The sequence below is a fragment of the Corvus moneduloides genome, chromosome 10 (assembly GCF_009650955.1).
Source record: "Corvus moneduloides isolate bCorMon1 chromosome 10, bCorMon1.pri, whole genome shotgun sequence".
Classification (NCBI taxonomy): Eukaryota; Metazoa; Chordata; class Aves; order Passeriformes; family Corvidae; genus Corvus; species Corvus moneduloides.
In genome coordinates this window covers 20,640,212-20,653,448 of record NC_045485.1, presented here as the reverse complement: position 1 = coordinate 20,653,448, position 13,237 = coordinate 20,640,212, and the positions used below count along the sequence as shown (strand labels likewise).

Here is a 13,237-nt window from a genome sequence, read left to right as displayed (position 1 = left end):
CTGGGTTTTTATGTTACAGAAAGCTAGGAAATATGCTCAGAAAAACAGATAAATGACCCTTGTTCTGGTACCAGAAAAGGCAATCAAAATTAATTGGCAGTAAAATAACTGATAGTTTAAAATGACAACATTTTTTTCAAACAAATTTTCAGCCTACTAGTAGCATGAGGGATATCAATGTATGCATCTTTTCATAGCTAAATATAATCTTACTTTATGAGATCACTATTCTGAACAGTTATGTTGTTGATTTTATTGTTGTCTCAGTCTTGCCCAAGTCTGAAAACAGTTAAATTGTTCTGCTTTTGGGTAAGATAAACATTTAACAAAGTCTGATGTCAGAAGGTCCCAGAACGACAATTCCATTGTCACCTTCAGTTACACAGATGATTCCATTAATTCATGTATGAGCTAGAGCATACTCGATATTGATTTAAAAATTGATAGTGATAGGAATCTAAAAATGCCTGTATATTTTTCCTACCTGGATACTTGCAGATTGTGGACAAAAATCACTTTTTCAAAATATTAAAACTCTGCAATGATACTATTTGACTATGAGTTACATCTTCAATGGTTTTATGGCTTTTTCCTGAACCCTCTCTAGTATGTCCACATACTTCCTGAATTTTAGAAAATGGCATTTGGAAGGATGGGGATGTGGGTTGGTTGTTTATTTGCTGGAATCAATGCTTGCAAAGTTTTCTCTCTTGAAAATGTGGTTTATATTGCTCATACTATATCACCATCATAAATGCTTTTTCCATCCTAAATAAAGTAAGCAGGCTTTATTAACTTTCATTAATTCATTTTGAAAGGCTGTTCCAGAAACCTCCCACTGTAAACTTATTTCCAGACTAAGTTGATTAACGGTCAGTCTATATCTTTTGGGGAGTCTTTTTGCTAGTCATGTTTTCTGTCTTTTATACTTCAGTCTCTCATGGATCATTATCCCCTCTGTGTGCCTTGAAGACAACATCCTAATCCTTCAGTGTTTAATGCTTCACCCTTCATTTTGCTCACTCAAATAAGGGAACTCTTTTTCTGCTCTTTCCAACCAAGGGTCCCAAGGATACAGAATCCTGCAGCTTCTGACTTCAGGCATGATGCAGCTTGCTCTGCCTCCTGAGTGGAATTTTCAGAGAGGACAGAGAATGGTTCAAGGAGGCTTACCCAAAGCATCTCCTGGACCACATAAGCTCTAGGAAATGAAAGCAGCACTTTCACTGTGGGTGTTGCAAAACGAAACAAAAAAAAAGAAATGGAAATGAAAATGAAACCTTACGAAGTCTCATTTAAAAAGTTGTAAATAGCTACTATCAGAGGAATTCTTGAGTTCTTGAATCTGAGTAAAGATCCCCCCTTTTCTTATTTCACTAAATGTTTAAAGCAATTTAATTTAGTAGTTACTCATAATTTACACTTAAGTGGAAACTAAGTTCAGAACAGATTCATCATCTACATTCTGGCTGATGTGCTGCAAACTATATGGCCCACAACCTGCTAGAGCCCTCTTCTACCCCATTTAACCCAGATACAGCAATCTCTCTCAATACTAACATGTAAACAACCCTGTCCCTTTAACCACTATCATCCTCACGCTTCCAGAAAAACAAACTTTATCAGGCAAATTCAGATGCAGACTGCATTGGCTCAAGCCAGTTCTCGTTATCATTGATGCCCAGAACTGTCCCCCACTTTTGCAAATGTGAACACCCAGGCACCTCACATAGTTCTGGGGTAATTTTTCTTTTGTCCGTGTCCTGTTTTTACCCCTAAGGACAAAAGCTCATGCATAGTTTATTTCTGGGTGGGTTTTTTGGTTTTGTTTTTGTTTTTTTTTAACCCCAGACACCATTTTTTAGCAGTTGACATTAAGACTCTGTGTCTTGGTAGCCGAATAAACAGACCTGTCTATTCAATCTTGGAGTAATGAAAACTTTTGGCATAGAATTTTTGTAGCACAGCTGTTTGCTTCACATTACCTGGTTCCTTACTTTATCCTGGAAAATCCTGAGTGGCCTCTGCCAACAGGAAAAGAGGCACCTTATTTCAAGAAGGTCTCTCTTGTCCATGTGTGGCCTAGGCACCACGGACAGAATAAATTGTGGGTAGTTTATAAAGATTAAAACAAAATTTAGAATAAAAGGTACCCTTCAAAATTTATGTGGAATACATATTATGCAAGAATAAGAATATTCATGCTTGCAGCATGGAAAAAAATGTTCATGTTGTTGAACCCGTATGTTTCCTTTAGTTATGGCACATCAGAATCACAGAGTCATAGAAATGCTGAGGTTGAAAAAGACCTCCAAGATCATCAGGTCCAACCAACAACTCAGCACTGCCCTGTTGACCACTAAACCATGTCCCCAAGTGCCAGTGCCACACATTCTTTGACCATTTGCACCTCCTTACCCAGTAGCCAGATTTCCCAACACTTTTTGGCCTTTATTATCCAAAATCCTCACCCCTCTGACAGACATGGTTACAACTGGCACAAAAGCAAGATTAACATGAAGAAACTAAAAATAAAAACATCTGATGGATAAAATATCATCATGTCCTCCTGGTCATTTGGGGCTGATGCCCAACGGGAAAGGGCATTTGAAAGCATTGCTATTGTAATGGCCTTAGGCTGACATGGCAGATTCAGATTACATATCGGGAAAAAAATGTCACGGTTAGGGTGGTCAGACATTGGAACAGGTGGCCCAAGGAGGTGGTGGTCACCATCCCTGGAGGTGCTTAAGAGGCATTTGCATCTGGCGCTGGGTGATGTGGTTTAGGGGTTACAGTCGTAGTGCTGGGTTGATGGTTGAACTTCATTATCTTAAAGGTCTCTTCCAACCCCGATGATTCTACGGTTCTATATTTAAAACTATTGCAAGAACACACGCATTTGGCACAGGTACAGGCCGTTCATCAGGCTCTGCATGACTAAGCTGATGTGAGCATCCAGCTCACAGCACAATTCGCGTCCCAGTGCGTTGTGAGGCCCAGCACAGCAGAGGCATTTTAAATTTTTTATTGTTTCTCTCGGCAGCAGCACACGAGGAAAGCAGGCAGGCAGGCACGCAGGGCAGCCCGGCCGGGGTGTGAGCAGGGCGCGGCAGGGCGGCGTGAGGGACAAAGCCGAGCTGGCCGCTGAATGTCGAGCACCATCTTGGCCGCCCCGGGCGGCGGCTCAGGAGCCGAAGGTGCCCCCTCAGGCGCGGCCTTTTGAGCGGCGTTCACTGCAAAGCACGGCCCGCCCCGCACCGTGCCCGCCCCGCACCGTGCCCGCACGCAGCGCCCGCACCCGCGCCCCGCGCTCCCCCCTCAGCCCCGTGCCGGCGGGCGGAGAGGTAACGGTGGGGAGCCCTTCCCGGGAGCCTTTCCTGCAGGAAACGCCCCGCTCCGCCGGCAGCGGAGAGCCCGCCCCGCCCCGCTCCGCTCCGGCGGCTGCCGGCCCGCCCGGAGGAGCAGGAGGGGCCGGAGGCGCGGCCCCGGCGGGCGGGGGGCGGAGGGGGCGGGCGCCGCGCGCTCCCCCCGCGGTGACAGTTTCTAGAAGCTCGTCCCGGCGTCCTTTGCGGCCCCAACATGGAGGAGCTGACGGTGGAAGTGCGCGGCTCCAACGGGGCCTTCTACAAGGTACCGGCGGCGGGGGCGGCGCGGGCGGCTCCGCGCCCGGCGGGGCCGGGGCCGAAGGGCGGCGGGGGAGGGGACGGTGAGCGGGGAAGGTGCCGGGGTGCGGGGGGTTTGGGGCCGGGGGCGGCGGGGATGGAGCGGGGCGGCGGCGGCGGGGGGGCGGCGGTGACGAGGCTGGTGAGGGCTGCGCGCAGGGGAGGTTCGTGTGTGGGGAAGGCAGAGCCCCGGCGGGGCCGGGGGGAGCAGATGCGCTGCGCGGGGATTCCCTGAGCCTTCTTGTTGGGAAGGGTGGGTGGGCGTGTGGGGGGGTTGGTGTTGGAAGATGCAGGGGCTTTTGGGTGGTATGGGGTGAACCGGGGCGATAATAATGATTTTTAAATATTTTAAATATTTTTTTTTTTAAGATTTCGGGTTTATTTATGCCTTCAGAAATCTTCTTTCACCATCACCCTCCCTGGAATGCCAGGATGGTACAGGATCAATGCAGAATACTCTCAGCTGTTGCCTGTCAGTCATTTTCCCCTAAGCCTGGCTTCAGATGTTTAAGAATCCCAGCTCTTTTTATGGCAGTAGGCTCCTGTCTTCCTCTCCAGAAGGGCTGATTCCAGCCAGTATTGTGAGCACGCAGCGTGGCTGTGTTCTGGGAGGATTTAATCTCGGGACTCTCTTTAGCTATTGTGCCTAACCACATGCACAGTGTGGTATTGTACAGGCAATACTGCACTTGGTGTGAGGGTGTCCCTTTTAATTCCCTCTCCCTCCCTTCTGAATTTCCTGTGTGCAGCTGTGGATTTGGCTTGGGAATCATGTGGTGATTGTACAGTATGTAGAGGCAGTTGGGTGTAAGGGATTGTAACCAGCTGACTTCAGGAGTTAGTTCTTTCGACTGGCCAAGACAAATGGGAGATATCCTTATGAGGAAAGAATGCAGTGGGAGAAGCTGCATCCCCTTGGTGAGAAACCCTCTGAAAATTTTACCAAAATCAGTAGATAATATATTTTATACATTAGATAAATTTTTGGTTGAACTTGAAGTATCATGCAGAAACGGACATCAGAGTCATTTGCATCTAGAACAGGATACTCCTAAATAGAATGGATTTTCCCCCCTGACCATGAAGAAGCCCAGAATTTAGAAACACTTTTCTTAGCTTTCCATTTTATACCTTGTGGTCTTGGACAACTTTCCAGATGATGGATCAGTTGTTCTTGTGCTTAAGAGGAATTTCACACACATGGGGGTATGAGGTGTGCTGAATTTTTGGACTGAAGGGACCCGTGTACACAGAATTTGCTACAATAAACTTGATCTAAAATCTGCAAGGATGACATCTCTCCTAAGTCAGTGGGAATTATCAGACTTGGATTAGCACCGTTATGTGTTTTAGCCCTGTGAACAGTGATTTAAAAAAGCAGAAGTTTTAATTAAAAATGACATAATGGTTTTGAGATTAATGAAGTGGGGATTAAGTCCAGGGATGGCATCTTCATGGTGGATGAAGGCAGGTTAGAATGATTGGATGCACAGTAATCAAAGCCCCAACTCAGAGTAATCCACTCTTAATGTGGAGGGGGAAAAAACACACAACCCCCATAAAAAAAAACTTCCCAAACCAAATCATTTAAACAAACACAATTTTAAAAGATTATTCTTGTGAGTTAAATGCAGTGAAGTGTGTGTGTCAGTGACTCCATTTTGTGAGTCTTACTCTTGAGGAAGGCAGAGGTTTTGCATTTGTTTTGGAACTAGGTAACGCTCCTAGGTCACTTGCTGTTTAAAGTGACCTAAAGCAAAGAGGTGTGTCAGTCTCTTTTAGGAAGTGTCCTATTTTAGGCACCAGTAGCATTGATCATTGCAACATAATGACAAGATGCCCATCTTTTCTAAGCTGTTCTATGGAAGGTGGCAAAAGTTTTCTGAGGAGAAAAAGCAGAATTTGTAAGATGGGATGAGATTTGATGTTTTCCCTTAGACCAGTCTGATTAATTAGCACGACATAACCCCATGAAAATGAGATCAGAAAGAACCTGCTATGCCAATAGAGATAAAAACAACTATGTAAACAATTACGTGAGAGATTTTCTTTTAATGAGTTGTTACTGCGATCTGCAACTTTCCTGCAGTAGAACAAATGTAGTGGTTAAATCTATTGGAGCATTGCAGTGGGTTTTCACTATTTACTAGAGGTATGACCATGGTGGATAGTACTCTATAGTTTCTTTAGTTCCTCTAATAATTGCTCTTCAGTTTTTACAGGGAATTCTTCATAAGTGTAGGTAGAACATACATGATATGTATACACTATGGTTGCAATTAATTAGTATGGAAAATTAATGTTCTTTATTAAAATTCATGCATCATGAAAAGCATTTTGAGTTTTCATGTATCAGTGGACAGTTATGGTAGATCCTAAGATAATTTAAAAAAAATTATAAGAGAAAGCATGTTATGATCTTTTTAAATTTTATGATCTCTTTAATTTTAAACTTGTATTTCTAAATCACCAAACTAATTTGTGATTTCTCGTTTTTTCATTTGCTTTAAAGATGCAATGTAATCTGGAGAGCAGGACAGCATTTACCGTATATTTTATTCCATATTCTCAACCATTACACAGCAGAGCCAGTGTTTAGCCACTTCCTGCAGCTCAGAAGACTTTGTATATATCACAATATTGAGTACCCATTCTCTTTGGAGAGCAGATGGCAGTGGGGGGGGCTCAAAATGGATGTGGGCTTCTGAAAAATGGGGAGGTTTGTGCTGTGGAACAGGGGAGAACAGACAGGGTTGCTGAAAACCACTGGTTAAGGGTTTGCATATATTAAAGGTGCTGTGAGAGCTTCCTGACAGTAGAAAAGTTGATACTTTCTAGGTGAGGACTAGATGGCAGAAAAGTTTTTGTCTTTGGGACATTAGAGCAGACTTTTTTAATGTATGGAATGATCAAAAATACCTGGATTTCTTTGGCTTCTGAATGTGTTGAAGAGAGTGAAAGCTGAATACTCCCAGCCTTGTCTTGCGTTTTCAGGATGATGCTTCACTGTGTCGTTAAGATGATGAAGTAATTCACAGAATCACAGATGGCTGAGGCTGGCAGAGACTGTGGGAGTTCACCTGGTCCACACCTCTGCTCAGGTGGGGCCACTTAAAGCCCGTTGCCCATGTCCAGATGGCTTTTGAATATCTCTGCGAATGCAGACTCTACAACCTCCCAACCAACCTGTGCTTCTGCTCAGTCACTCTCACAGTGGGAAAAAAAAAAAAAGTGTTTCCTGACATTCATATAGATATTCCCATGTTCCCATTTGTGCCATTGCCTCTGGACCTGCCAGTTGTGGAGGGTCTTGGAAGAACAAGACAAAAACTTCTGTTTTACTCAGTGTCTCCATCAGCCTTTATGTGCACACTTATATGCAAATTAAGAGCCTGGTGATTCACATTATTCATGATTTCCCATGTCAGCTTCCCTGAAATAAGTTGGACCTTACGGTAAGACCAAGGTACATAAGTTGAACATCAAATCAATTCCTCTGAGTCTTTCAGTGGCATCTGAACGACTGGAAGATCCATTGTGTTCTTCCTTGTAGGGACTTCGTGCTGGAAAATGGGCTCTGGTGTGCTGCAGGCCCTTGTGTTCTTTAAGTTCTACAGTAGTAGCTGTTCAGATTATGCAAGAGGAAAAAAACCCCATGAATTAAAATAGAACTCAGCCTTAATTTACAGGTTCTGAAGTGCTTCCTTGTTGGCCTGTTCCTCTTTCAAGAGGTGCAGTTGTTCTGGTAACAGGACTAAGCAAAGTGCTGGTAGCAGGAGTTGCCATCGGCCTCAAGGCAGACACAAGCCAAAATATTACTAAGGGGAGAAAATTATGAGGGAATAGCATACACCATTTCTCCACATGTAGAGCCAAAGCTTGATGAGCAACTCTGGGAGAGAAAGTTTATGCATCAATAAAAATATAATTATTTTTTTAAATTTTTCTTACAATTTTTAATTGGTGGCTTTGCAAACAACTTGAGTTGCTCTGAGTGGTTTTTAGCTTGATGGCTATTAAAATAGGAAATTGTCATTAGTAGTGTAGTTTACGCACTTTTCATACCCAATTACTACACCAGGAAACTGTAACTGGAATGACCTTTGTTTTTCTTTAAAGATCTCGACTGTGTTATAATTCTCAGCATTTTTTTATTACATCTAGCCTTACATCTATATGGGTGGGAAATTTTAGACATTTTAGAGTTGTTCCTGATCAGTTAGTTGAAAGTTGTGTGGAGTCTTGCAAGAAGTAGCTGTAGTCATTGTAGCTCTTGATGAGCTGCTTCTTGAGCCTTTTAGGCTGATAGAAAGGAGATGCCAGAGGGAATGGTTATTGATTGCTGAGGCACGTGATCAGTGGAAGGTGTCTTCCAGAAGTTTAGCCCTTTTGGAGGATGCGTATGAAGCAGTGTAAGTAATGAGTCATGGAGACTTCCATGAGTAAGCCCAAACCAGGGGATTCAGTGCTGAAGCTCTTGCACAACTGTCAGAAGTATCCTTGAATTTACATGTGGTAATTGTGATTGTGGATGGAAATAAGCAGTGATGTCATAAATAAAACTGTGGTTGCTAAAACTGATGTGATAGTTCAGGATATTTTTCTTTCCTGATACCTGCCTGTAATGTTTGTGTTTTGCAGTAAGCCACAGCTGCTTGCTATTATTAGTGCAGCTAATCACTTGTAATGAAAATAATATCAAGTTCAGTCTTTCTTGTCCAGTGGTTTGATTATTTACAAGTTTCCTTTGTTTGCTTTAGTTTCCTTTTTTTTTTCCTTTGGGGGCTCAGTATGATCATCATTTAGTAATAATTATTTCACGTGTTTGTTACATGAAACAGTTGTGTTTCAGTGTTAGAAACACTAAGGGTTCTTGCATCTGAAAAGGAGTGAAAGGCTTGGTAATTGGATATAGGCTGCTTGGCCTTTATGTCACTGGTTCAGAAACAGTCCATGGTACCAGATGCTGAAGTGTTTGCTGTTTGAAATTGGTCCAGTAGTGGGTAAGGTGATTTTAATACAGTTTTAGTGTGCAGGTATGCAGGACTCAAAAGCCAGCACAGTGGCTGTCCCTGGAAAGAAAGTTTGCAGCTAAACTAACAGCACGTCATTTTTAGATTAGATCCACCCTACTTGGGGGTCAGATAAACTTACAGAAAGTAGGATAGAGAGGGAACTTGGATTGTGTCTACCTGTTTTACAGATTTTGTGACTTTGCCTAGAACTGGATTTAAAAATAAAAAAAGTTGTGTGTGCATATACACACACAGACATACAGTTCACTCTAAGGGCACTTCAGTAAGTCTTGATCCGTTTATGTTATCAGCAGATCCTAATCCTAAATCCATGGGCAAAACCCAGGTAAAAGGGAAAGAGTGTGTGTGGGTGTCTGTTATGAAATGAGGAAGTCTCGGCTGCAGTGATTTTGGTGCACATGATTGGTTGAGAGTTTCCTGCCCCGTTGTTCACCCTGCACACCCTGTCCAGCCCTGGGCGAGACTGGCTGGTTCTCCCATCCCCTCCCTCTGCGGGTGCTGGTGTTGGGAGCCCGGCTCCTGCCAAGTGAGTGGCAGAGACAGGTCTGAACCCAGGAGCCTGTGGAGCCAGCAGGACATTAATAGCCTGTAGTACAGTACAGTCCCCTGTCCTCCTGAGCTGGGCTGCTCCAGCCAGGGCATACATGGACTGCCAGAGATCCAGCTCACAGCACAAACGGGGTGACTGACACTAATATCTGGACAGGCCAAATCAGAGGTCTGGCAAGATGAAGTCATGTCAGTTTTTCTTCCCCTCTTGCCCTCCACAGATTTGTGTGTCGTATAAAAGACACACAAAGGTTATGTGTAAGCTTACTTGCTGATACTACAAATCCTCACTCTTTTTGTTGCCACTGTGTTTATTGATGATGTATTTGGTGGTCTCCTGTTAGCTCTGCCTCGTCACTGGAGGTACATGGAATGATATGTAGGAACTTAGTACTCTTCAAACTCAGATACTGGCATTACCTGTCTTAGGCAACACTACTAAATTAAATTTCAGTAATGGAGGACCTTGTTCATTAGAGGAAAAGTTAAGGTGATGCATCATAACTTAATTTAGTAGAGAATGTTTTTGATACAGTATCAGGTATGATTAGTGCAAATCTGTTTATATAGGTTACCTCACAAATAAAGAACTCCAAAACTCCCTAATTGAAACTCAGGTTATTTAGTTTTCTGTTTTATGTTCATCACACCTCTTCTGGAGAAATTCTTGTGAATTTATAGGATTTACTATAACTTTTCATGTAAAAAATCTGGTTTGTGTTAGTAAATACTTTAATGTCACACTTTTTTGGTAAAACCTTTTTTTTTTTTTTTTTTTAATTTAATTTAATAATCATAGACTCTATGATGACTTCTTTAAAAACTACACTAAATCTCATCCTGACACTCATGAAATCTCTTTCTGGTTTTATCTGGAAGTTGTATATACAGCTGATCATGTGTATAGTCAGGGTTGAAGGTAGGAAAGTCATATGCAGGAAGTTTTGCTTTCAGAAAATGTTCTAATGATACTTTTGATATCCTTCTTGACAATAATGAAATAATTTCTTAGAAAACTATTTGAAAGTCACATTGAGTTATCATTATTTCTAGTTCTATTACAAATGGACCATACAGTCCATAATACCTCATAGACTGCTGTGTTTCAGTGGCTGTAAATGTGATTTCATCCCCACAGCTGTAGAGAAATTGATAATAGTAGGAAGTAATTGTACAGTTAGACTTTGATCAGACTTTTCAGACCTCACAACAATAAAATTAAGTAATAATTATATAATTTTATTTAATACTTTACATACGTGCAATTGTGACCTGAAGTGCATACTTGATAGGTGTTATGCTTGATTATACTAGGGAGTGAAAGAGTTTGGGAATACCAAGTGAAAAAGCTGTGCAGGTAATTCCAAGGCAGTTGCTGCCTACGTGTCTGCCAGCAGTGAGTCTGCATTACATTCTCCTGTGGGAGGGAAGAGCAGTGTGCATGCACACTTTGAACTGAAAGACTTCCTTCTGTGAAGGAGTTCCTGAAACCCACATGGTGTTGTAAAATGTACACACTCTTTATTGGAATTTGTACTTTAGATTTTATTAAAAATTGTCCCAGGTTTCTGTTTATGCAGCTGATGTTTGTGCAGTGTCAGCTGTTGGGCTGCTGAGAGCCGCATCTCTGCATTACTGTTCCGCTTCAGCTTTGGCATTCTTCAGTGGGACCCTAGCTTGAAAATTGGTTGCAACTGTTAAACCTGTGTGTAACTTACACAGAATCCCACACTTCACCTGGTAATGGGCTAATTGTCTTAAATCCTCAAAAGTCAATGCAGTTGGATTCCTTTTCTTCACTTCTTTTGTTTTATTAATGAAATCTGCAGTCAGTGGATTAATAACTTTCTAAACTCTACCAAGCATTAAGTTCTGAATGTTAATCAGATGTTTTATGGTACCTGAATTGGAATCTCTTTTGATTCTGAAGTTGTGCTTTTTAGCAAAGGAAAGAACTGAATTCAGTTCTGCAGAATAAAATTTTAGCTGCTATAGGCTGACCTTAGAAACACGTTGAGTACTGTGAGAACACAACAGTAACAGAAGACCAGATTCAGCTATGAAATAAGTGAAGTAAAGCAGCATAATGAGGCAGAGACTAGTATGGAATCATAGACTCTTGGAATGCAGATAAATGGCTGTCTCTGGTAGGGAGTTAATCTCTCCCTGTAAATGCTGTTGTCTCTTGATAAGTTGTCATGTAGCAGAATGCTGGACTGCATGAAGTTGATTCTCAGTGCTGTGACTTCAATGTTTTGTCCCTGTATAGAGTTTGGATGAATTGTAGCAGAGTAATTCCTGTTTTGTGCACTGTATGCCATGTTAATTTGTCCCCATGCTGGGGCATGTTTGAAGGGAACTCTTGGTAGCATAAATTTGGGAGAAGTTCTGCTTTATCTCTGTTGCTGGCTTACACATGCTTTAGGCAGTAAAATTTTTTATGCTCTTTACATGTTTAAACAGACATAACTTTATACTCCCATCCAGTTTCCTTGAAACTGAAAGTCCCTGATTCTGGGTGTATTTTACTGTCAACTTTTTCACTTGCTTACCTTTCAAAGAAGCAGATTTGCCTGCCTTCCCTTGCAGTGGCCGGATGGCCTTTGAGAGGGCTTATTTTATTAGGAGCACACTAGGTGGTTCAACAAGATGATTTCTGGTGACCTGCTTTGTTGAGGGTTACCAGTGTGCTTTCGGCTAGAACCAGTCTTTTGTGTTGCTGATGGATGGGTTTGAGGGAAGCCCAGGGAGCAGAAAAGCAGGTTTTGAGCAAATGCTTTCAGAGCACTGACCGAGTATGAGCTCAGGTAAAAGGAGATTTGTTTTTATAGGCCCTTTGCAGCCAGCTGTCAGTGTGGGCTCCTTTACTGTCTGTCATTACATGGAGGGATCTACTGTGTCAAAATTTATCTTTCCCTGAGCTGACACATAATACCTCAGTGGGCTAGTTGCTCCTTGCACAGCTGAAATATTCTTCATCCTCCTCAGCTGGCAGTTTCTTAAGGGGATATAATCCATTCAGCAGATTCCTGGAACTTGTCTTAACCTAGCTATGCAGCTTTCTTACTCCTTTAAGAACTGCAGGGTCCTCCTTGACCACCTCTACTTGGGAAATACCAGGCTGGAGCAAAGGCAGGAGTAATGTTCCTTTTATCTTTTTTTTTTTTACTATTATTTTTTTCAGCATGCCTACCTTTCATAATAGAGAAATGTAGCAGCCTAATTTTTGCATGGATACTTGGGTATAACTCAGTGAGGTTGATCTTTGTCTTTAGGTTTTTGGCACAATCAATGCCCCCTACATATAAGCACAAAAAATCCATGAAATACTGTATTCTCTTTGTTTTCCTGGGAGGTCCTACAGGCATTTGGCCTCATCCAGTCCCAATTTAGTACCTGAAAGATGATACCATAACTAGCTGTGTGGCAGCCTCTCCTGCCAAGTGTGATTCAAACTGGCCGCTGTACTGCTCAGAGGGACAGTTGTTCAGGATTCAGTTTGTGTTGGGAAGAACACCAATGAAGCAAATAGTGCTGTGCACAGCCATTTGAATAACTGCTCTTGCCTGGACCTCTCTCATTTTGTTCCTGTAAAACACCTGTGCACAGCTGTGGGTAAAGTAAGAAACTCTGGATAGGGAGTTCAGTTGTAAATGTGCTGGTCAGATTTGAGCAGTCATTGGGAGCAATCCCTGTGCTCTGCACATCTTGGAATAGGCAGCTAAGAATATCATCAACCTCGTGCAAAGAGTGGGAGTGTGTCTTGGAGCTTTCCTAAATTGGAACCTCAGTGTTAGTGGTGGTTTTGGCTCAGTTTCAGGCTGTATTGAAATTGGTGCCTTTTTGATTTCACATGCATTCTTGTAACAAAAATGTTTTTGTTTTAGGGGTTTATCAAAGATGTTCATGAGGACTCCCTCACAGTTGTATTTGAAAACAAGTAAGTATTTTATTTTTAAAATAATCATTTGAATATTAGGTTATTTC

At 42.3% G+C, this 13,237-nt stretch overlaps 1 protein-coding gene across 2 annotated transcripts in view; it reads left to right on the top strand.

Annotated features, from left to right (window-relative positions):
• Positions 1 to 3,528: 3,528 nt before the first annotated feature.
• Positions 3,529 to 13,237, top strand: part of FXR1 (FMR1 autosomal homolog 1) — a 33,670-nt gene continuing 23,961 nt past the window's right edge. For both annotated transcript variants that reach the window (XM_032120019.1, XM_032120018.1), the window contains exons 1-2: positions 3,529 to 3,633; positions 13,138 to 13,190. In XM_032120019.1, coding sequence (XP_031975910.1) covers positions 3,583 to 3,633; positions 13,138 to 13,190 — 104 coding nt within the window. In that variant the 5' untranslated portion in view covers positions 3,529 to 3,582. The remainder of the gene's footprint in view (positions 3,634 to 13,137; positions 13,191 to 13,237) is intronic.